Raw genomic sequence first — 22331 nt, 5'->3', positions numbered from 1 at the left:
CCTAGCAGATCTCGTTTACCACACGGTTTTTGGTTATCTCGAAATCAGTTTTCGATCTCCTGGTTGATCTTGGAAAATCGAATTCCAAAAAGAAGAATCTTTTTTTGGGTTCCCACACATCTATCTATCCCATATATTTCCGATACTAGACGGACTGGACGTTTTCGATGTCGTTCCCACTTTATGGTGTTATTATTTTGATGGCAGAATTATTGGAGAAGGGGGGAATAAACCATTGTTTGGCGGGGACTTTTTTTATTTTTTTTAAACAAACTTAGCAACGGCGTTTTCATCAGGATAACATACATACATACATACTTGTCCGGCGCGGCATTTTACGTTTTTTTTGGTTCCACGGTTACCAAATTTGCATACTTTTTTTTCACTTTTTATACTATTACAAGAGAGAGAAGAGAGAAGGAGAGAGAGAGAGATGCACGCAAACGTTCATGGTTTCCGGCAAAACTATTTTTTTCGTCACCTTTTTTTTTTCCTCCCCAAACCGAACCGAACCTCATCATATTTTCTCCTTTATAAATATTTCTCTTCAAGTTCTACCTCCTTTTTTTTTTCCCGCCGCCTCGCGCCTCCTGTCTTCAATCTCTCCCATCTGGAATATCGTCTCTCCCATATCTCTGTCTTGTGGCGTACCAGCCCCACAAAACTGGAAGCATACAATACCGGCGTTTACTTTTTCGTTGTCGTTATTGATATATATATACGTACATATAGGTATATATATATTTAACATCGAGGCTGCATTATTAGGAAGAATCATTCGTGTTTGTTTGTTTGTCTGTCTGTTCGTTCTGCTGTTCCGTCTGTTGCTGTTTGTTTTGTTTGTTTGTTTGTTCCTGTTGTCTGTTTTGCACGCACGTTTGGCACACCACACTTCTCCGTGAATAACCAACCTACCTAACCTAGGCGAAGCATCCATCCTCCTTTCCGCCCCCCCCTTTGTTTATGGCCGTTATTCATATCATATCATATCATATCATTTATCTACGGATTAACTTGAAATCGAGAAGCTGAGGATACCCCCTTATGCGAGCGGCATCGTCATCTCTGGGTGGTTTAATGTTTTTTGGTTTTTTTGGCTGGTGGTGGTTTCTTTTTTTTTATTGTGTGGTGTGAAACCTGCCTTACCTTCCTGCCTGCCTGTTTATTTTGATGGATGCTGGGTATAGTACAGGTGGAAGGGGTGGGTAGGTAGGCAGGCAAGGTTTATTATCTGAGCCATGCATACATGCATATATATATATATATACATCACGTCTTATTATTATTATATATATATACAGAGGTATATAGCTCGCTAGCAAATGTCCAAAGAAACGTATATAAAAATTACAAATTTGAAAAATTCTGAATGCTTTGGTGTTTATGATATGTGTCTAAGTTGCTTGGTGTTGGTGTTTCGTGTCGTGTAAGTACATGTATGTATTATTTCTTTGCTTTGGTGCTTGCCTGGTAGGTAGGTAGGTACTATGTAGCCCTGGAGTTTCAAGTTGTTTCCGTGAACAGGACCAACAGGTCGGCCGGTATGTAATGTAGGTACATATTTACTACTTACTACCTACCTACTCAGGAGGAGTGAAGGTGAACTTCCCCTTTTTCCTTCCAAGAGTTAGGCCTTGCGACCTACCTACCTATCTACCTGATATCGATAATGTTTAGGTTTAGGTGGGGATGTTGTTTGTCAAAGCAGAAAACCTGCAAGTATTGTTGATGTGTATCCATCCATGATTCCATATGGACATGAATGAAGTCTCGGGGGGGATTAAAGGGACCATTACACGAAAACCCGCACCTGGCATCCATCACGTCTAACTACATGCATACCCCCAACTGTCTATCTGTAATACTTACTTACACTAGTTAGGTGTGAAAACATTGAAGTTGAAGGCAGCAGATGCCAGATAGATATACCGATACCGATGCGCAGATATAAAGACGGACCACACCGAGCCGGACGAGTTGAAAAATACATAAGAGAAGGGGAGTGAGCGAGCGAGTGAGTGAGTGAGTGATAGAAGAGAGAGGAGGGATAATAAATATGAAGGCGGGTTATTCAACATCAATGAGCGCAGCAACACGAGCGCTGCTGTATTGTGCTTGCCTTCTTTCCTCTCTTGCCATTACTAGGTACTATCATTCTTGATGTAGCCGTAGCTGTAGTTGTGATTGTTGCGGTTACCTATAATTGTCATTGTCGTCGTTGTGCTTCCCACCTCCCCCCCTTCCTTTTCTCAATTCAATGCGACGGCGCACTTCTGGGGCGGGTATCTGGTAATACATACCTACATGCACAGGTAGATGTGGCAAAAAAGAGTGTAATAGTGTATACCACTCATCTATTTCTATTTCTTTTTCTTTTTCTTTTTCGCGCGAGAGCCTATGCGTCTACATATGTACCTACATATGTTTGCAATCATCATATGTATGATGTATTCGTCTATGTATTTATTTTGTTTGCCCGTTTATTCGCTTCCCGAGTGGGTGTGAACAGATACCTACATACCTAAATATATATAGAAAGGCCGGTAGGCCGGTAGGTCGGTAAGCAGCTACGTAGATCAGAACATCAATGATCAATGGGCACGCGTTGCGTTGCGTTGCGTTGCGCCGTGCTTGTCGTTGTATGCGGTGCGTCGGAGACGTGTCCGCGCCATTTATATCTTTGGAAAACTGCCTCTTTTCCTTGCCTACCTGTTCACATAATTCACACAATTCACATATTTACGTACATACCTACCCACCGACTCTCGTCTCCGGTTTTAGTGACAGACCGGGTAAAATGGCTCATTAGGTAGGTAGGTATGTCATGCTTTGCTTCTTGCCGGTTGCCGTTTGCTACTGTTGCTGTATGCGAGGGTGGCATTATTATGGTGCCATTGATAGGTAAGTAGGCAGGTACTAGTAGCTGTGCTTGGCCCAGCTGTCATTCGATGCTCTGCCTAGGTAGTTATATATTCTGGATTTACTTTGGTACATGTAGGTATAGATAGGTACAGGTACTTAGGCTAAGCAGAGTAAAAGGAAAGCTGCCCCGATCAGGAATATAGATCTATTACCTAAAGGACAAGTACCACAGGCCTGTAGGCTGACTTCCCAGGCTATTACAACTATTCCTTCGCCTAGGCCCTAAAAACATCCTTGGGGAACGACCATCCATCTAGTACATATATCAACGTAGAGTTTGAATAAGTAGGGTGAAACGTATGTAAGCTACAGATCTAATGGCTTGACAACCAAGCACAGCCAACCATCCGGATACGCTGCCTCGCGCATCAGCTCCTCCAGTGGGGCATGGAAAGGTACACTGGCGCCGTGTAAGATCACGTCTGCTAGCACGGGGTCCCGACTACTCGGAAACAACCTGGGGAGAAGCCGACGAAGCGCAGCTCCGAGAGTTTGGGGGGTGCCTGGGTACATGGGTAAGTGAGTGAGATGTTTTTTGTAAAGTATAGTAACAGCAACTGACGTCATGGCAGATAGGGAAGGGGGAAAGGGGAGGGTGGGACGACGTACGGTCGTTTACGCGTGGCTGCACAAGAGACTGGACAACCTTGAAGGAACCCGTCTGGGCATTGGCGGCGGCGGCGGGGTTATCCGACGATTGCGGGATGTATATCCGGATAGGCACGTGCCGCAGGTCGCGCGAGCTGTTAAGCAGGACGGAGTTGACCTTGCTAAATGAGGCATAATCGTCTTTGTGCCCACCCCCAATCAATGTCAGTGTTCGTTTTGGGATGCATCGTAAGTGCCAAATTAGGAAGAAATAGAAAAAAAAAGGGGGGTTGGGCTTGCTGCTGCTGCTACTTACTATCTACTACGGCGTTCCAGAGCGCTGTCGTATGATCCTTGGATAGCGCCATTATCTGGTGTGCATTACCGTTACGCACGAAATCGGCCTGTTTTCCACCAGTTAATCAGCCAGCCAAGTTACTTAGCTAGACAATGGTCCATTTTATATATGTCCCTTGCGTACTAGTGTGTAGGCGGGAAAAGAAAAGAACAAGAATACGCCCGAGGCTGAGATAAGGGTGGGCTTGTGGCAGTGGTAAGGTTGCAAGGGAAGAGGGGGAAGCGAATAACTTGCCTCTTTGGCGCTGTTCAAAAAGGTATCGCCAATATCCCAGCTCAGGCCATCGGAGACGACAAGCCGCCAGGGCAAGGTAGGTTGATAGAGATCGGCGAGGAGGCCGACTGCCAGGTTACGCAGGAGGATGTCCTCATGGTGGAAGCTAGAGCAGGGGAGGCCGAAGAAGGTGGATAATCGCGGCAACAAGAAGGCCAGGTAGCTAAAACGTGGCACTAAAGTGACAAAGGGAGTGTTGGGAACGCTCGCGTGGGTGATGTACAAGGGCACCTGTAAGTCCCAGATGGCCTGGGGTATCGTCGTAGATGACGAGGGCGCCGGTGACGACGATAATGACGTCGTGGAATTCATCTCCTCCGAGTATAGTTGAACTACCGGTACCTGTCTTTTTCTAATGTAAGAGTGTCGGATATCATCTTCGCGAATCCCTTCCCCACAGTTACGAATTAGTATGCAGTATGTAGTGTGGTATATAGTTGAATCAGTTGGCTGAGCCGCTGAGAATCCTTGGTGTATCAGGGGATGGATGTATGGCCAACCACCGATAGATTCCTATGGTTCTGAAGTAGTTGAAGTCAACTACAATTAGAAAGATCCGGGGTCTTACACCTGTAAGAACTTACATTAGACACCTTAGTTAATCCATGATAGGTAATAGGTTCAATGTTAGTAGTCAGAATTTAGAAGAACAACTGGAACAACTGGAACAAGTGGAAGACAATTGAGACGATTCGATCAGCATTGCATGCAAAAGTGGGGTAGCAAAGTTAAGGCTGAAGAGCGGGGTCTAGAGCTTGAAGCTACTAGTACTAGTAGTATGTACCATGTACCTACTCTAAAATAGACTAGCGTCATAATAGCTGACATGGCTGGCAGCTAAACCGAGATAGGCTTGACATCAGGGGTTCCGAAGATCGGCGCTCCCTTGTCATCAAACTCTCTTTTCCGCGTCAAGGTCAAAATCAACTATGAATGGGCATCTCACACAAAGTCCTACATGGCAATCCTGGTCTTGCAGTCACATGGGTAGCTTCTTATTTAACTATTCTTTTTACTCTTCTTTAAAGCAAAAAGAGTCTTGACACATGCTTACATACATTCAACGATACATGCATGAACAACCATGTGATTTTACTGTATCTCTGTCCTGGACCCACATAACTCACTAGGTTAGTATGTTTCATTCCCTGGCGCCGGTTCCGTACGCTCGGGTCCGGAAACTTTAAGCTATCGGGCCTGTGACGTCGGAAGGGATGGCACTATTACTTACCTATTCAGGTACTTATTACATTACATAGGTACCTACCTACCTACCTACGCATGCTTTTGCAGAAAAATGCCACAGGTCATAAAAGTAACACGACCAATGAGCAAAGAGATAATAATCATCTTGATCTAATAATAGAAAAATGACCCGGCGCGTTTCGGTTTCAGATTGTCGGGCCCGGCTATTTGGTTGTCATATGTACTAGGCACCTACATACTTAGGAGGCAGATCTCCTTTTCCATCTACATACATCATCCATGGATACCATGTGTAGAGATTTGACAGCCTACTACATCTGTTACCAACTAAAAATTTCTGTCGTCCCTTGCATAAATGCACATGAGCGAGTAACTAGGTAGTCGTCTCGTTTATCTCTGTATATCGTATGTACGCACGTAGAACCCTAGATAGATTCGGATGATCCGAGATCGACTATTATGTAGGTAGGTAGCATCTATCGTTTTCTACTATCGTACAGATCTCCTCCTCGAGTCCACGTTACATGGAGAGCAAACAACATTACAAGTACTCGTCACTACCTAGCACTTATCATGACCTTCGTATTTGCATAACAAGCTAACTAACCTAACCCCTGAGTCTCCTGCCTGCCCTAAAAATTCCTAGCTTTCCTTCGCTTTCCTTGTTTGATTACCACCCAACCCGCCTCATTCCTAAGAGGCAATCCTCCCCAGCGGCGTCGGCAATAGCGGTAGCCGTGGCACCGACCCGATGGACGAGAAATACTCCGCCAGATAGTACCTAGCCAGGTAGAATCGCAGCGGTGCTGGGACGCAAGGGCGTAAGTTTGTTTGCGAGGCAGGTCTTTTTGTCAACCGCCTACAGGGCTTCCATACCTATGTCCGATCAAAATAGCTGAATAGAATTCAGGCGTCGAGTAGTAGCAGATCTGCAGAGCTTGATGGTTGCAATGCCGAATCCATATCCACCAGCCCATGTACTGTAGCTACGCGTGTACCCAGTGCTCATCATACTTCGTCGACGTTGCTCTTTCGGAGGGGGCTCGGCAACTTCGTCTGTTGTTCAAGCCAGTTGATGAGGCAAACATAGTCGAAGTCTTCGGTGGCCGCCAAGGTCGAGGCAGGGCTTCAGTGACGCGATCGAGGCAGAATGACCCGCCACAACCTGTTTTGTTCGGGATTGTCGGTGTTGCCTGATTGTCTTCCTGGTAATGCTACTCCGGCAATGTCGAATGTACTCCGTGTCCCAGAACAGCTCCCCCATGAGCGATGCTCATCTTAGAGGTCGCCAGCCTCTTTCTGTTAGGTTCCATCGTAGGTGTCAATCCAAGGACAATCAGGTACATGAATCCAAATCCTCTGGAAGTGTGGCTTTTGCTACCACTCTAGAGTGGGAGGAGGGGGGGGGGGGGGGGGGGGGCAGGCCCCGGTGGGTTCGGGACGAAGCTGGAAGCCGTCGTGGAGTTTGTCTCACTGGGGAGGCCGGGGACAGGCCAGCCTCAGGGGTTGGACTGGATGATGTTGTATGGGAAACCGGAGAGAGAGAGAGAAAGAGTCATGGTGGATAGGTTCTGGGATACAAGAACGTGGCAGCTGGGGCAAGGTAGTCACAAACGTGAACGTGTAATTGTCAAGCGACAAACCGCAGCCATGGTCGTTCTCAGCAGCAACAAGTCCCGGCCCTTTTGGGAAGCTCTGCCTTTCATTGCTGCCAGCGAGCCAACCAGAAGTCGATCAGGAGCGTATCTAGCATGAGGGACAGTTTTGGTGCAACCGGTCTGCGCGTCGACGGAAGGGAACCATCCACTGGTTCCAATCTGGACCCAGCAGGCGCCATAGGTCGTGTCATCTCCAGACCCAGACCCATGCCCTGTGATTACTCAGTGAACGCCACGCGATGGTAGCCACGTTTGTGTAGAATGAAGACCTCCCACCATCTGCGGGTAAAACTCATCAGCATCGTCATCTGTGATCACAGCAATGCGTTGAGCGCTGGCTGTAGAAGCAAGGCTGCCCTCTTTATTCTCCTTGTTACTCTTTGTCGACACTGTTTAGTCATCGTCATGGCCAATGACGACGAAGACAGTATCATGAGCACTGTTTATAGAGACAAGGCTATTCTCTCTTGTTGATGCCCGTCGACAGCATTCTCGTCCTCGTCGAATACGAGGACGACTTGAGAGCGGATTCTGATGTGGTAAAGCCCGTAGGGAGAACGCCCGAGACATATATCCGTCACATTAGGAGTTGTGACCGCGGAAATTGTAGACTCGAGGGTACTGGCAACTGTCGTGGTCTTTGACAGAGTTGTGGTTTCGGAGGCCTCAGATAGAGCAGTTCTTGAGTACTGTAGGTATGTAGAAACAACCTGGAAGCCTTCTCTTCTTCTTCTCCTTCGCCTTCGTCAATGATGGCAACATCTTAAGTTGTGTCTCCGGAGGCATGTCTATCCTCTCTTCCTATTTGGCGACATAATTCTCATCCTCATCGAATGCGATGATCGGATGTGGAGAAAGGCGTATAGAGGCAGGCTTATCGTCCTTGCTTCCCTTTGTCGACGGTGCGCTCGTCTTCGTCCATAGCCAATGATGAAGACGTCTTGAGTAATAGTTGTAGCCGACAAGCTATTGTTCCCTTCGTGCTATTTGCCGACGTAGTTCTCATCCTCGCCAAATACGATGATCAGCTCCTGACAAGTGTGTGTGTAGAAAGGCAAGACGTCTATCCTCCTTTTCCTTTGTCGACAACGTCTTCGTCGTCATCCTCGCCGATGACGACGACGTCCTGAGCAGTGGTTCCAGAGGCAAGCGCATCCTCTCTTCTTCGTATTTACCGACAGTATTTTCGTCCTCGTCAAATACGTCGATCATATCCGGAGAAGTGTGTGCAGAAAGGTATATCTTGTTTTTGCTTTGTCGACATCGTTCTCATCTTCATCTTCATCTTCATTAGTGACCAGTTATGAGGACGTCTTGAGTAGTCGTTGTAGCGGAAAGACTATTTTCTCCTCTTCCTATTTGCCAACGTAATTCTCGTCCTCGTCGAATGCGATGGCCAGTCTCGAGAAAAGCATATATATATGCAAGCCTATTCTCCTTGCTCTCCCTTGACGACATCTTCCTCTTCTTTGTTCTCATCAATGACCAAAGACGAGGACGTCTGGAGTAGTCGTTGTAGTCGACGGACTGTCTTCTCCTCTTCCTATTTGCCAACGTAATTCTCGTCCTCGTCGAATACGACGAGGAATAGGCCTCTAGGAGAGTCTGCAGAAGCAATGTTGTGTTCTCCTTATTCTTCTTTTGCCGAAGTCATTCGTGACGTTATCATCAACGCGAGCATCGGCATCAGCCCAGGCGAAGAGGCTATCCTCCTGTATTTCCTTTGGCCTCTGTTTGACATGTTCTCCGGCTTCGCAATGGCCGATGGCGGCGACAAAGACAAGGTCTCAAGCACTGTTTATAGAGGCAAGGCTATTCTCTCTTCATATTTCGTGTTCGCCGACATCGCTGTTCTCATCATCCTCCATCGACGACCAGGACTCGGAGCAGTGTATGCAGAAACGCGAGGACACTCCCCCTCCTTGTCAGAAAAAACAATTACTCGATCGCGTTATCGTCCACAAGCACACTTTCACTCATCTTCGTCCCCGTCTTCGTTCGTCAGCTGCGACAGTCTCCTCTTGCTGAGACCGCCGCCCACAGAACGCGCATCGCTGTGTTGGAACTGCAAAGACGTTGGCTTCTCGTTGCCCTCCGAATGAACGAACGTAGGACAAAACGCCATAAACTCGACCAGAAGCACAGCCGACCAGAAGCGCAGCGACCGCCGTTGATGATGTGTCGCATTCGACTCGGACGCGGACACGACGGCAGCCGGGGGCTTCTTACTTCTGCTGTAGTCGCAGAAACCGGCCCCCCGTGGCCTTCGGAAACACTATTGTCACCTGGGGGCCCCCCATAGAGGTGGGATCTAAGGGGGGAGTAGCTGGGAGGGCTGTGGCCAGCCGGCTGCACCGGTGAACAGGCGGCGGCGAAAGGCCAGTTTGACGGCCTCCGCCGCCGCCCGCGTGGAGAGGTGCTGGTGGTGCTGGAGAGAGAGAGAAAGAGAGAGATCTGTAGGTAACGCTAGATCTGCACAGATTGAACCGGAGAATGTCGCGATGTGTATAGTTGTGAGGAGGGCCAGCTGAAGCAGGAAGCAGGCGGCGACCATAACCTAATTGAGTATGGGGGGACGATGAGCCTGTTGGAGGCAAATGGTCGCCGCCCGCGTGGAGAGATGCGAATGATCTCTAGGCACCCAACCTTAGCACTGTGAAAGGCATAGTTTTCTGTTCTGGGCCATAAATCCCTTTCCAGGGCAAAAGTGACGCAGACCCGTTACCTTTCTCGTTCTGGACGTTCACGGGATTTGACGTGTATATCCACCGTTGATGGCGCCCCAGAATAGCGACCAAAGTTTGTTGGGGCGTGAGACGAAGGTTTCCTCATAAGCGTAAGTATTGGTCAACCCTGAAGTCGAGCAGAGCAGAACATCAACAGCCGAGCATCATCGGTTTCTCGGATCCCTAGGCCCCCCAGGGCCCAGTCGGCTGGGTGTCATGAGCCGTCCTCTAAAATGTGACGGTCCACCATAGGGAGGTGGGCTCATATATGAAGCCGTAGCTCCATGGAGTGGCGTGCCCCTGTAGACAAACGGGTAGAAGTAGTCTTAGAGACTGCTATCCAGGATAGCTGGTCGCCTGATAGTTGTGGTGTTGGGGTAGTGGGTAGATTTTGAGCTGTCCCGCCGCAACATCAATAACCGACAAGATGACCATACTGCTCTATTTTGTATAACACCACATCTTGTCATCATCCTCCTATCCTTGAGCCGCATTCGGTGCCTGGTAGTGTGCCCGTCCCGCGTTTCGGGGTTCTCGATGCTGTTCCACGTAGGTGTCGTCAACCACGAATGGAATATGATGAGTAGGTAGCTTCACCACGAGATAGACAGGGAAGGAGGAAAGCACCACGCTATAGACGATTCTTGTGTTGTGCGGAGAGAACCGGAACCTGTAAAGGAAATTGGACGTTCCAGCTCTCGAAGTTTCACAGTTGTAAATGCCACCCAAGTAGGGAGCTGATAGAAACCGCCCACGGGTGATTGTAGAAAGTCTGGTCGTAGTTGTCGCAGAAAGCCCGCAACCAGCTAATGCTGGCACTCTTCGTAAGATCCGGACGCCGAGTATAACGCACGACAAGTCACGGAAAGGAACTAGAGGTCTGGTTCAGAGGACCAATCATGTTGTTTCGAGTGGTATCTGTTCCCAATGCTTCCTCGATGTTGCGATCTCCATTGACATTGTTAAACTCGAAATGTCGTGTGGTAGAACCCGAGGAAGATAAGAGCTTTATACCTATGACAAGCTCGGAATAGGAATAGGTAGGCCAAGGGTGACTATGGGTGACTATGGGCGACTATGGGCTCCAAGAATTATGGACCTCATCCATGCATCCATCATTTGCTGTCGTCACAGAGGGAATGGAGAGAGCCATGCTCTCCATTCCCTCGGTGACCTGATCAACCTCGGCGTTGGTCATCTCGGCATCTTCGCCTTGGAAATTACCAGACATGGATATCTCCGTCGTCGAATTCCTCTTCATTGGCGTGATTTCAAGACAGGTAATGTCCACCGATGCGTTGAGCATTCTCCGTAACAGGTGCAATCGTTCTTGGTAGCCGAACAGAACCCCCACCCTAGCTCTGCGAGCACACTGCAATGTCCAGAATATCAGGCATCGGGAGCAAAACGAGGAGGTGGGCGAAGCCCGTTTTGCTGAGCTTGTCCGAGTTCTGACCATGCGTCCCAGGCCGACTTATCGTTAGGTGCTCGATTGCCGTTTTCGTATAGGCTGTTGTTTGTGAGCTTTAAAGGCGGAACCATGGGGAACATCGTGCCGAATGGACCGCCATGAAACGGGGCACTTGGGCTTTGTTGAGGTGAGCGCCGGCCATGCATCCCAGGCCCGGTATGTAACTATTCATGTCACTTTTTCGTGCAGGGTAGTTGGGAGCACAGACCGGATGGCGCAAAGCATGTCATATCTCCTATCCAGATTTTCATGTTGCGGAACACCTGAAACTCATTGGTCCGGGCTTCACCAAACCACACCGGGCCGGTGCGAAGGCTCTTAATCTCTGTTCTGAACTGAACTGAACTGGAACAAGCATGAAGAGATACCCATTCAGACCTCCACGGAGCGGAGCGCTCGAGCTTCGTCCGCACGGCCTCCGACCATGCATTGGAGTCCAGCTTGGGACTGCTCGCTTTCCTTTGTCGTGTAGGTTGAGCTCTTTGTTGTTGCTGGGCTGGACGAGAAGACGAGGGATCTCCCATCTAGGGCTCCATGTCTCGGATCTGTTTGAGTGTGTTGAAGCGAACCCCGACCATAGATTCCAGGTCGTTGTGCCATTGCTCGATCTGTTCTTTCATCTCGATCGAATTGCTGGCAGTTCGGAAGTGGCGAGAACATGGAAAGTCTCTCATGCGGATCTTCATATTTCAGAGCATCAGTATTGCAACAGCGACCTGCTTGTCCATATGTTTGGACCACTCGCACTTGCCTGAGCTGGCGACAACAAGAAACGACTCCCATAAGGACCTTCGTATCTCAAGGGCATCAGGATCGTATCGGGGAACCTGTTCGTCCATGGTGCTTTGACCACTCGCACTTGCCCCCGCCAGCTCAAGCAACGAACAACGAACAAACGTACGCCCCCCCCCCCCCCCCCATCTCGCGGGGCATCTCCTTCCGCCTTCCGCGTCCCGCCCCATCATCGTCCACTTCTACGATGGGGCGGACGATGAAGAGAGCGAAGGGAAGACGACGCCCCACCCTTGCTTCCAAGTCACGGTGGGCCTGGCTCTCGCATAGACTTGGGAGTGTCTGCATTTGCTTCCACCCATTGTCCGGCCAAGCGAGCCAGGCGGAAAATGGGTGGAATTGACGAGAGCCAGCCGTGGTTGGAGAGGGCACGATTTTGCCGAGCCTCCGCGTATCCCGGAGCACCTTCGTCGGAGGTGCTCCAGGACACGTGGAGGGGGGGGGGGGGAGGGAGGGAGGGAAGGAGGGAGGTGTAGAGGGAGGCAAGTAGCTGTTCCAGCAGTAGAAGCGTAGCCTGAAAGCGTGCCAACGCTCCCAACGTTTGTGATGGCCCCGTGTTCGTCTGCACCCAGTTGTTGCTCGGTGGTGAATGATTGGAATAAGGGGAGGAGGCTGGGCTGTATATTGACTCCTCGTTGCAGGCTCCCAGCGTGTAAGTTGAGTAGATGCCGCGGAACAGGGAAGTGGGTTTTGCCCTCGGCGGGCTTGAGACAGGCCGTCATGGAAGAGTCTGTATATGATACGTCGTGACTTGCCGATGTTGCTGAAGCGATCCAAGGGTTGCTGTGTTTGTTGTACTGCAACTCGCCGACGCCTAAACGGCTGTATGTTGTCTTCTTGTGCTGTAAACCCCGCCGACGAGGATCTTCATGTAATATGCATCATTGTTGAGGAGGGGGGGGGGAGGAGACAGCGCCTTTTGTCTTTCACCAGTAGAAGGGAGCAAATCTCTCCCCAGTAGTTGAGGGCAGTGGAGCTTCTCCCAGTATTTGGAGACCTTGTTTCCAAGAAGCTCCACCACCCTCAACTCTGTGTCGACTCGCTGCTTGAGACGAGCCTCCAGCTCCAAGGGCCGGCCACCACCGGCCACGTGATAGTTCTCCGGCCAGGCGAGAACGGAGCCATGGCTGATAAGGATCTCCCATTCGAACCCCCGTGTCGCCGGTCCAGATGCTCGGCGACACGGGGGATCGAATGGGAGAAAGGTGGTGAGGTCTGTAAGCAAACAGCTCTAATACCATGATGATACACCATCTTCGAGAGGTCTTGGTGGTTGATTCGAATTGGTAAGAGAACGATTAGGAGAAGCCTCAATCCCTATACTTGTTCGTATATTGTGATAGGCTACTGTCGAACTCAATCATTTTTTGTAGAGCACCAGTAACCTGCGACTCGGTCGATTCGTATAAGATTGCCAACGACTCGGGAGTACTTCAGGCATCTTCACATCTCTCGAGGCAAGAAGCCGTGTAAGTCAGCGAGTGAGAGAGATAAAGAGAGAGAAGGTATGTGTAAGTGAATAATGGTTGAGTGAGAGTTTGAAAGACCGATGAAAGTCCCACAGCTATGTTGCTGGATCCTTTTTGTTGTTTGCTCTTTTCGGACAGTCCGGGGGAGGAGTCAGATTTGTTTCTGCTGTTGGGCCAGCAAGGAGAACAAGCGATGCAGCTGAAGTAGGTATTCGCGAGTCTTTTTGTAAGTCCTTCCAGCCCAAGCGTCTTGAGTCATAGAGACTTCAGCTTCCCGAAACCGCCACGTGCGCTTAGCGCATCCCGTTGTAGACAGACACACCGAGCCAAGCTCACCTTGTATTGAAAGTTGATCCAGAAGAGCATTGGAGGGCTATTCTTTGGTTCGGGCTGAGTTTGATTCCCGTGTCGGATACCACGATTTTGGTTTGCACCATCGCTCTCGGGGTTTTCTGATAAAACCCCGTCAAGGGAGTGCAGAGACCACCCACCCCGTAGCTGGGGGGGTACCATAATTGGGACGAGGGGAAGTCCGCCTTTGGAAGCAGGAACATTTAGGGTATTGCATATCCCACTCCTCTTCGTCGTGGTGGAAGTTGGCTGAGGGATACCGACTAGATTCCAACAAGAGCGGCCACGCCGTGCGTCGTCAAAGTTGGCCCACGTAGTTTGGAGGGGGCGAAGGCCCCCATACCTTCAATTGGCGATAACCTCATCCACAACCTGCTTCCAGATCTAGGTGTATCACGGAGGATGCGGTCTCATATTGTTTGTTGAGAGATGCAGATGGGATTTCCTGAGACGTCGGACCAATAATGAATTGATCCGTGGTGTCCCGGCAGCGCCAACCGTAATCTAATTAGAATATAAGTTAGAATATATAACTTTAAAGAAATGTCAGGTGTCAGGCAATACGTACCGACATATCGACGACCCGGCTCCCACCCCCATGGCCGGCTTGGACGGCTGGGGAAGAAATTCCCTGCTTGAATCGTTCCTCGCCGGCCACGGGGACACCATTCCGAATTCGTCATCAGCTTTCTAATCCCACCCATTTGGTGTTTGGGTTGTGTAAACCGAATGGATTTAATGTAGCTAGGTGGGATTTCTGTTGCTTCAATGTTAGCAAGGTTCACTTTTCATTTGGGGTCAAGTGCTTCATTTCATACCTTTGGCAGCCGATTGAAAAGGGTGACTGATAGCCACCCATCAGGGAAAGGGCTTTCTGGGAGATGATGAGAGGGTTGGGTCAACAAGCTCTGTAAAGCTGACGCTTTGATCGGAATTTGTTGGTAGATGATTGATGATGATTGATATGAAGAGTTTATCAATAGAGAGTTGTGGTGTGAGAAGTGAAGATAGAACCTCAAGTTGAAGGATTGTTTTTGGTGGAAGAAGATTGGAAGAAGATTGGAAGAGTGTAAACAATGTAAACAATGTAAACATTGGAGTAATGGTTGTGTGGATGAGAAAGGTTGGGCTCTTGGAGATAGGTTGAGGTTGGACAGCACCAGCCCGCTTATTTGGTGACAGGTATGAAGATGAGAGTAGGTACCTAAGACAGTTGTGGGAAAACAAGGGCTCTGATAGTGGGAGTGAAATATGTAGTGCTTAGGTAGGTAGGTGAAGGATGTGTTATGTTAAGAGCTGACATATTGAAGTAGTAGAGTAGAACATAATGTATGTTTTGTTGTAGACCTGGAGGAATTTGTGATTGAAAGTGTGGGTTATTATGAAGATGGGATTGACTGGAAAAAGTTGTAAGAGGAGAAGAAGAGAAGAAAATAAACAGAGGACAGAGGGTTTATATACTGGTCCTGGAAGTCGAAAGGGGTCCGTCTAATCAGTAACATCGAAGAGTAGGTACCATTCCATTTTGGGAATTATGAATATTGTTGATTTGGAAATATTATATATAATAAATGTGAGCCTGAATCGCCTCATGGACATAAGTTCTCGAATAGGGGCTCTGCGTGGGCTATAGACTTGGTGCGTGGGCTATACACATTTCAGGGGCTAAACTAGGTCTATAACTCCGCCAGCTATTAACTCTATAACGCTCCCCCCCTTTTCAGGTACAAGACAGGTTGTCAGGCAACCACCAAAATAAATCAAACATGATCCAAAATAAACAAAAAAGAAAACAGAATGTGCAAAAATAATCCTATTTGGGTAAAGTGTCTAAAATACCTGTCATGATTTTATAAATCAGATCACAGGATGTGAACAACATGAAGCAAACATCCCGTTTAGGACTAACATGACCCCTACCCATGACTCCATATTCACCATCCCCATTTTCCCCTTATTCTCCTTTCAGGCCTCTCCCACCATAGCACCATGTTTCGCGAGAAAGGCCTAGCAAAGGAAGCCCTAGGCCACAAGCTTTAGCACTTAGCAGTCCTATTAGTGGTAGTGATAGTGGCTGTAGGTACCTAACCACCCCCTAGCAACCTGAATTCGATTCCACCTATCGTCCTCAGTCACCCATGAGAATATTCAGCAAGCTGCCTAATCTACAGGTACCTAGGTAGCCTAATCCTGCTTTCCTTTGTACCTAGAAGATTGCCTAGGTGCCTAGGTAAATATCAAGAGTTCGCAGGACTCATCATATGCCTCCTCCCCCGAACATAGGTAGGTAGTTTCTCATACAGGTTCAACATTTTGATAAATATAGTTACCATAGCAACACAAACCCTTCCTAAGAATTCTAGATCTAGTTTAATTTATGAACGGAGACTCTAGCCATGCGATATAAATATCTATTAAATTACTATATAATATAGGTATTCTAGAAACTAATTTCATATTAGGTAGGCAAGAAGCTACATCTGCCATGCTAGTAGAAACGGAACCAGTGTACGGGAGGTTTATGCCACGAGGCGGAACTTATAAAAGGCGGTACAATAGGCAACGCTGTAGCGTGAGGATCTCTAGCATATGTCTCCCTAGAGATTGCTAGGTATGGGGCTACATCTAACTAGGTACCTATGCTCCAGGGCTATAATTACTTGTAGCCGTAGCTGGCCATATAGACAGGCCCCTGAGAATTTAACTTGGGTACCTAGGTCAGGTAGGTAGGTACCTAACCTAAAGGGAACCGAAGGTACTCTTCCCGAGCGTAGTATATGTAGGTACTTGGTAGGTAGGCTAACCGCTAACCTAGGGATTACGCTATGCTCAGAGCTTACCTAGTAGGTTAGGCACTTTAGGCACTACAATGGCCAGAAATCATGCTAGATCACCTAAGGGGTATCATAATATAGGTACTCAGTACCTACAATAGCCCTTCTACTAACAAAATCAACAATACGATAGGTAGCTAGGAATGATCATTGTATTGTAGCTAGAAATTAAGTCAAGGTACAGCCTAATACTTAAACCTTCGACACCTAACCCTACCTAATCTTCCATATAAGCCTAGGTACCTAGGAGGCACCTATGCTATGCTATCACGTAAACATCGTCCAACATAAAACGAAAGCTAGTATAAATTCCAAAACCAACACTGTAGCCACCTTTTTCTAAGCCCTTTGAGATAACAGCCATACCCCTTACACCTTGAACCGGAATCCGTGAAGAACAGCCTCTCCCGGCAAAGCATTCACGGCACCCTCGACGAACTCACCAGCATCAAGTTTACGGTTCAATCGGACGAGCATGATGCGCATGACCGTAGCAGCCACGATCGCCATGAAGGTAGTGCCGCAGTTGACAGACATCGCGATGACATAGCGTGGTGCCATTCTATCTTCGTACATATACGAGGCGTAGATACTCGAAGCATTCGAGACAGCATTGATGAAAGCGAGAGCGGCGGCACGCTTCGCCGGTGGACGAGGAAGTGTGTTGCTGATCCAGGCAAGAGCCACGACGAATGCGCAATAGACTCCGGGAACCTTCTCATCGTTAGATTCATTGTCCTCGTCAAGTAAGTAGTTTGGTAGGTAGGCCTTACCATAAGCATCATAGCCACATATCGCGGCGCCAAGTCAGTCGTCGCCGCTGCAAGGATGAAAGCCGCTAAAGCGACAACCAATGACAATGTGATATGCCAGTAGCGCTCACCAGTCCGATCAGCATGCCAAGCATTGATGAAGGTAGCGATGACGCAGAGTACGTATGGAGGGCATGTTAGAAGCAGTGTAACCACGTTATTATAACCCAGGGTTTTGACCACAGCTGGGAAAAAGTTGGTGACAGAGCCACTTGCGACGATACCGAAAAGTAGAACCAACTACAGAAAGCCAATTAGCAAATCTTTCTTTACTTTAATGTGTTGGGTAACAAACCAAGACCCATGTTTTCACATCCGTAAAAGCGAGCCTGGCACCTTGCCACAACGACTGGTGTTCGCTGTCGATCCAGTCGTCCTCGCCAATGTCCTCTTCTAATCTCCAGATAGCGAGAGCTTTTTCTTCCTCGGTAAGCCACGAAGTCGTTCGAGGGAAGTTAGGAAGGATGAAAAAGGCTATGAATGAGATTCCGATTGTGATGACACCCTCTATGATGAAGAGCCACTGCCATGCGCTAAATCCTCTTGCGCCATTCATATTCTGCGTAATGCCGGCCGACATCAATCCAGAGAAGGCACCAGAGATCAACGCGCCCGAGTACAGCATTGCTGTCCGCAGACCTAGCTCCTTTCGTGTATCTAAGACGTGTTAGCATAATCTTGAAGATACCCAAGCTCGCATGGTCAATGGCTGTTTAGAAGTATGACCGAACTCGAGACCAAAGAGCAAATGATGATCACATACTAGAAAAGTTAGCACATGTATAAGTGATGTGGAAATAAACAATGATACTTACCACCAGCAACTCAAGTAGTATAGACAGCCCGGCTGCATGGTTGTTAGTTGGGAACTCGAACGTCGTCCGTTCAGGGGCCTCGTAAAACTTACAAAGTACGCTGCTTCAACAAAACCTAAGAAAAACCGAACAGCGATGAGGCCACCGAAATTGGTGACCGCAGCCGTAGCCGCCGAGATGACTCCCCAGATCATCATCTGTCATATTCTTGTCAGTTGCCTACTACTAGATATCCACTCGAGAACGGATTATGTAAACAACTAAATTCGACATGGGGCCGGAACATACACATGCTGGAAGGTATAGAGCTGGCTTCCCGATCTTGTTTAGGAATAGGTTCGATGGTATCTGCATGAGGAGGTACCTAGTAACCCAAGATATCAGCTTTGGTTGATGCCTACAATTGGAATACCTGGAACTTACCCAACGAATAGAATGCTCACGGCTGTCTACGCGATAAGGTCAACCTATTTAGCTCCGAAGATCGGATATGAGATTGCGCACCTGGAACTCGCTCGCATTTGGGTCCAAATTCAAGTCTTCAGGCAACCCAGCAAGTTTCGCTGCGGCGATATTGTTTCTACATTCTGTTAATGACAACTGGGGAAGGTGTAATCACTGTAGGCAGTCCTAACCGGTCGATATAGTTCAGAATGTCTAGACCGAAGCTTCGTATTAGCCCAATTCCATGCTACGGTACGGTCAACAGGTAGCAGAGGTTGACAAACACATGAGAATGAGCATTGGAAGTAATCTCAAGTCGATCTTTTTCCGCAATCGCGTTTCCAGCTCGACGCGCTGCTCAGGACTCAATCTCGCGATGATTTCGGGTGCTCTCAACCCCCTCATATTTGGTTGGGCTAATTCTGCCACGTTAGGCAAGCCAGCGGCGGAGGCAGTGGTGGTGGTAGCCTCGCCATCTTTGCTAATGGTCGTCTCATTCGAGATAGCTCTTTCGGGGTCTCCCTTTTCGCTCGGAGGGTTTGACATCCTACTTGGACTTGGTAGGTAGGTACCTAGGTAAGTTTGGTTCTCAGGATCGTTCCAATATTTGAAAGTTGAGATATTGGCGAAGGTATAAGTCGTAGCAAAGGGCCCGTGGCATGTAGTTTAATTTATCTTCCGTGGCACGCTTTGTTTCGGTAAACGACCAGGGCGGAGATAAAGCTGTATTACGGGATTGATACGACATTGCATATCAAACTGCGACCTCTATCTTGGAGCAAACCCTGCTCTGGAGAGCTCTGACGCTGTCTCTGAATCCAGCCGTCGTACTTTAACCAAGTCATAATACGTTATGTCAATCGAACCTATTTTGGTTACTTGACTCGGGAAGCTAATATCCCCTCAGTCCATAAGGGAGTTAGTGATATATCTTGGAATGATGAAGACAAGGACCTCGTCTTGGTAAATGGTATACTATGTAGTAGATGAAGAAAAGCATAGAAGCTTATTGGTTGTGGTTGAAGAGAAACCCCTACGTACGGTAGGGTAGAGAACGGTTAGAACCCCCATGCTGCTAACGGTAGTACTGTCAATGTCTGTCATCGCTGTAATAAGGTTAGCACACCCCTGAAATCGAGCTAACCCACACGCTACGGGCTAAAGAACCCCGGAGTTGCGGGGTTTAGCGGCCGTCTCGTTGTGCGAGGCGATGGAAGCGGCCAGCAAACCAAATACATAAAATCCCGAGACCTCCCCCAGAATAGCTAGGGCCTGTAGGTTCCTGTTACTATTCCTACTTAGGCATGTACGTAACCATAATAAAAAATAAAAAAAATAAAAAATAACAGAAAGTTATAAGAACATTTAAATATAAGATGATCTTGATCTTTCTAATCCCATTCAAGCTAGGTTAGTGGTTTAAAATCTATAGAAGTCAATAATTCAACTTCGACAAACATCACATAGTCCTACGTAGCAAAGACTAGGCCGAATAAAATCTAACCTAGTACGTAGGTATTTATTTCTCTATTTCTTGTTAGTATAAACAAACCCTCGGCTCCCGGTTGTGAAACGATTCCGAAAATCGACGACACCCATGATAATCCTCCTCTCTCCTCCACGGGTTGCTGGCCGTCTGCGCCGTACACAAAAGCCAATGACTTAAAAATTGATATCTCCGACTACCTAGTAGGTAAGCACTTTACTTTAGGTAGTAGTTGCGGGGTGCATTTCCAGCTAGACTCCAAATTGGTAAAGCAACCAGTTCAAAAAAATTGGAGTTAATGGTCATTCAGACTCTTATGGTGATGATTAGATTTCTTGGAAATGCTGATCAAGTTCAGAACTTTTTCCCAAGTATCTAAACCAGGTTCCCGGCCAGGGGGAAATCCTCCTATGGCTATTGGTCCTCGAACGTGAATACGGCAAGCAAACGCGGCTCATCGTGAGGGTCAGACAACGAAGGTCAGACAACGGTTGTTTGTCATGTAATGCTTTTTTTTTATTATTGGGGTATCATGTAAAGGCGACCCGACCGACCCAGCCTATCTCTTCTCATGGATCGTACAAATTTGGGAACAATTCCAACCGCACTGCTTCACTTTTCCCCCTCTCGAGCGCATTCTCAACTTCTGTCGCTAATATGGTATCAATCTCCGCGAGGCGTGCCCTGGTCTTGAATCCTCCCAACAGATCCAGCAGCTGCTTGAAAAGGCCCATATCTTGCAGATACTTCTTCTCTGCTTCCAGGCTCATGACTTGGACTCTGCTTTCCGAATCAAAACAAACGTGGTACATCCTACAATACGATTCCCATTCGTTGGGGCAATCTATTGCTTCACCCTTGAAGAGCCACTGCCACAAGTGCTCCCAAATTCTACCTGAAATATAATCGTCTAGACTGGTCTCCAGTAACCAGTCCATGTTCTTTCGGTATTGTGATCGCGGACGGCTTCGCACTGCGTCTTTCGTTACGGCAAACTGGGAGCAGCAAGGCCCCGCCAAGATTTCGGGAACCTGATCTGTGGCGAAATTCTCCATGAACGCGTCGTACATATAGCGCTGCTCCTCCTTAACTTTGTTGCCCGTCGTCTTGGTAGTGTTGATCCAGTCCGGGCATGCGTTTTGCCATGAAACGCGCAAGTTGAAATATTTCTGGTGTAGAACCTGCTGAAGATCGAGATGCGACAGGGCAAAGGCAACGGACGAGTTTAGGGCACTCTCCATATGCCAAGGAGTCTCATCAGCATGGATGAAGATACTGATGTCTGGAAGGTTGTCGTAATAATCGTGCAGGTAAGTGAGATAAATCATAGCCTCGCGCCCCTTCTTCGGTACTGGTGGATGAAACTCTGCGTCGGTAGAGTCGCTAATATAGCGGATAACATTGAGGTTAGGAATTGTAATGTTATCCACCCAAGAGATGTCGTCCTTGCGAAGCGTAGCCATCACCAAGTTAACGGTGGGGTTCTCGTTATGACCAGGAGACAAGCCATTATTAGATATTTCGAGGGTGTCTTCTAATTCGCCCAAGCGCTGCTGAGCCGGCCAGAAGGTCTCGAGGAGAAAGAATGATGTGATGAAGAATGCAATTACTAAAACGAGGGTTCTCCAGCAACGAGGCAGCCAGAGGCTACGCGGGCTTTTTGAGGGTATCATGGGATGAAGAATGCTGGCGCATGTCGATCCACTTATTCAACTTGGGATTAACATCGGAAAGGGTGCTTGGTGAAATGAAGAACGATTGGCGTTGGAGGTTGCGGCCACGATAGGTAGTAGATTGCTGATGAGAAAAAAAATAAGACGTTAGAACAGATAAACAACGGATACCAGGATTACAATAGATGGGTTGACGAGTTGATCAGAGCTAGTCAGTCAGTATGACGCGGAACTATAAACTATGGTACAGGAAGTTGGAAACACGAAAGAAGCGTGAATAAGTATGTCGAGTAAGTTGTCAGGTCAGGTAAGTAACAATTTAGAAGACAGGACTAGGTTTAGCAACAAATAGTGAGATTGGGATGGTTATTCCAAACTAATGTGCATAGCATAGACATACCTAGGAGGTAGAATAGTAGTAGATCGATTTCTAAAAGTGTTTTTGTTTAGGAA

The 22331-nt window shown here is 47.9% G+C and overlaps 8 protein-coding genes across 8 annotated transcripts; 2 read left to right on the top strand and 6 right to left on the bottom strand.

Moving 5' to 3' along the window:
• The first annotated feature begins 212 nt into the window (after positions 1 to 212).
• Positions 213 to 1074, top strand: GGS25DRAFT_358459 (uncharacterized protein). Its single transcript, XM_049258108.1, has one exon. It carries the CDS (start codon positions 450 to 452, stop codon positions 900 to 902), a length of 453 nt encoding a protein of 150 aa, XP_049114502.1. The 5' UTR covers positions 213 to 449; the 3' UTR covers positions 903 to 1074.
• Positions 1075 to 2950: 1876 nt separating this feature from the next.
• GGS25DRAFT_498254 (autophagy protein Apg5-domain-containing protein) lies at positions 2951 to 4875 on the bottom strand. The gene is made up of 4 exons (XM_049261688.1): positions 4103 to 4875; positions 3827 to 3914; positions 3532 to 3711; positions 2951 to 3425 (listed from the first exon to the last, which is right to left on the bottom strand). The coding sequence occupies exons 1-4, from the start codon at positions 4451 to 4453 to the stop codon at positions 3229 to 3231; spliced, it is 816 nt and encodes a 271-aa protein (XP_049114501.1). The 5' UTR covers positions 4454 to 4875; the 3' UTR covers positions 2951 to 3228.
• Positions 4876 to 7049: 2174 nt separating this feature from the next.
• On the bottom strand, positions 7050 to 8217 carry GGS25DRAFT_523512 (uncharacterized protein; the record flags this gene model as incomplete). Its single annotated transcript, XM_049264436.1, has 5 exons — positions 7050 to 7217; positions 7282 to 7383; positions 7491 to 7694; positions 7819 to 7945; positions 8042 to 8217. The coding sequence occupies 5 exons, from the start codon at positions 8215 to 8217 to the stop codon at positions 7050 to 7052; spliced, it is 777 nt and encodes a 258-aa protein (XP_049114500.1).
• A 404-nt stretch (positions 8218 to 8621) lies between these two features.
• Positions 8622 to 9307, top strand: GGS25DRAFT_523511 (uncharacterized protein; the record flags this gene model as incomplete). Its single annotated transcript, XM_049264435.1, has 2 exons — positions 8622 to 8896; positions 8971 to 9307. 2 exons carry the CDS (start codon positions 8622 to 8624, stop codon positions 9305 to 9307), a joined length of 612 nt encoding a protein of 203 aa, XP_049114499.1.
• Positions 9308 to 10806: 1499 nt separating this feature from the next.
• GGS25DRAFT_523510 (uncharacterized protein) lies at positions 10807 to 11282 on the bottom strand (the record flags this gene model as incomplete). Its single annotated transcript, XM_049264434.1, has 2 exons — positions 10807 to 11086; positions 11188 to 11282. The coding sequence occupies 2 exons, from the start codon at positions 11280 to 11282 to the stop codon at positions 10807 to 10809; spliced, it is 375 nt and encodes a 124-aa protein (XP_049114498.1).
• Positions 11283 to 11574: 292 nt separating this feature from the next.
• Positions 11575 to 14518, bottom strand: GGS25DRAFT_523509 (uncharacterized protein; the record flags this gene model as incomplete). The annotated part of the gene is made up of 8 exons (XM_049264433.1): positions 11575 to 11882; positions 11950 to 12029; positions 12104 to 12399; positions 12525 to 12859; positions 12925 to 13225; positions 13800 to 14077; positions 14187 to 14318; positions 14383 to 14518. 8 exons carry the CDS (start codon positions 14516 to 14518, stop codon positions 11575 to 11577), a joined length of 1866 nt encoding a protein of 621 aa, XP_049114497.1.
• A 2264-nt stretch (positions 14519 to 16782) lies between these two features.
• On the bottom strand, positions 16783 to 20015 carry GGS25DRAFT_498237 (major facilitator superfamily domain-containing protein). Its single transcript, XM_049261687.1, has 10 exons — positions 19004 to 20015; positions 18911 to 18932; positions 18780 to 18855; positions 18699 to 18724; positions 18564 to 18639; positions 18368 to 18472; positions 18277 to 18307; positions 17756 to 18117; positions 17422 to 17700; positions 16783 to 17362 (listed from the first exon to the last, which is right to left on the bottom strand). Exons 1-10 carry the CDS (start codon positions 19263 to 19265, stop codon positions 17018 to 17020), a joined length of 1584 nt encoding a protein of 527 aa, XP_049114496.1. The 5' UTR covers positions 19266 to 20015; the 3' UTR covers positions 16783 to 17017.
• Positions 20016 to 20113: 98 nt separating this feature from the next.
• Positions 20114 to 22067, bottom strand: GGS25DRAFT_358154 (uncharacterized protein). The gene has a single exon (XM_049258107.1). The coding sequence runs from the start codon at positions 21876 to 21878 to the stop codon at positions 20775 to 20777; it is 1104 nt and encodes a 367-aa protein (XP_049114495.1). The 5' UTR covers positions 21879 to 22067; the 3' UTR covers positions 20114 to 20774.
• Positions 22068 to 22331: the final 264 nt, after the last annotated feature.

This window comes from Hypoxylon fragiforme, assembly GCF_022984875.1.
Source record: "Hypoxylon fragiforme strain CBS 206.31 chromosome Unknown GGS25scaffold_7, whole genome shotgun sequence".
NCBI classification, from domain to species: domain Eukaryota; kingdom Fungi; phylum Ascomycota; class Sordariomycetes; order Xylariales; family Hypoxylaceae; genus Hypoxylon; species Hypoxylon fragiforme.
This window is presented reverse-complemented; position numbering and strand designations above follow the sequence as displayed.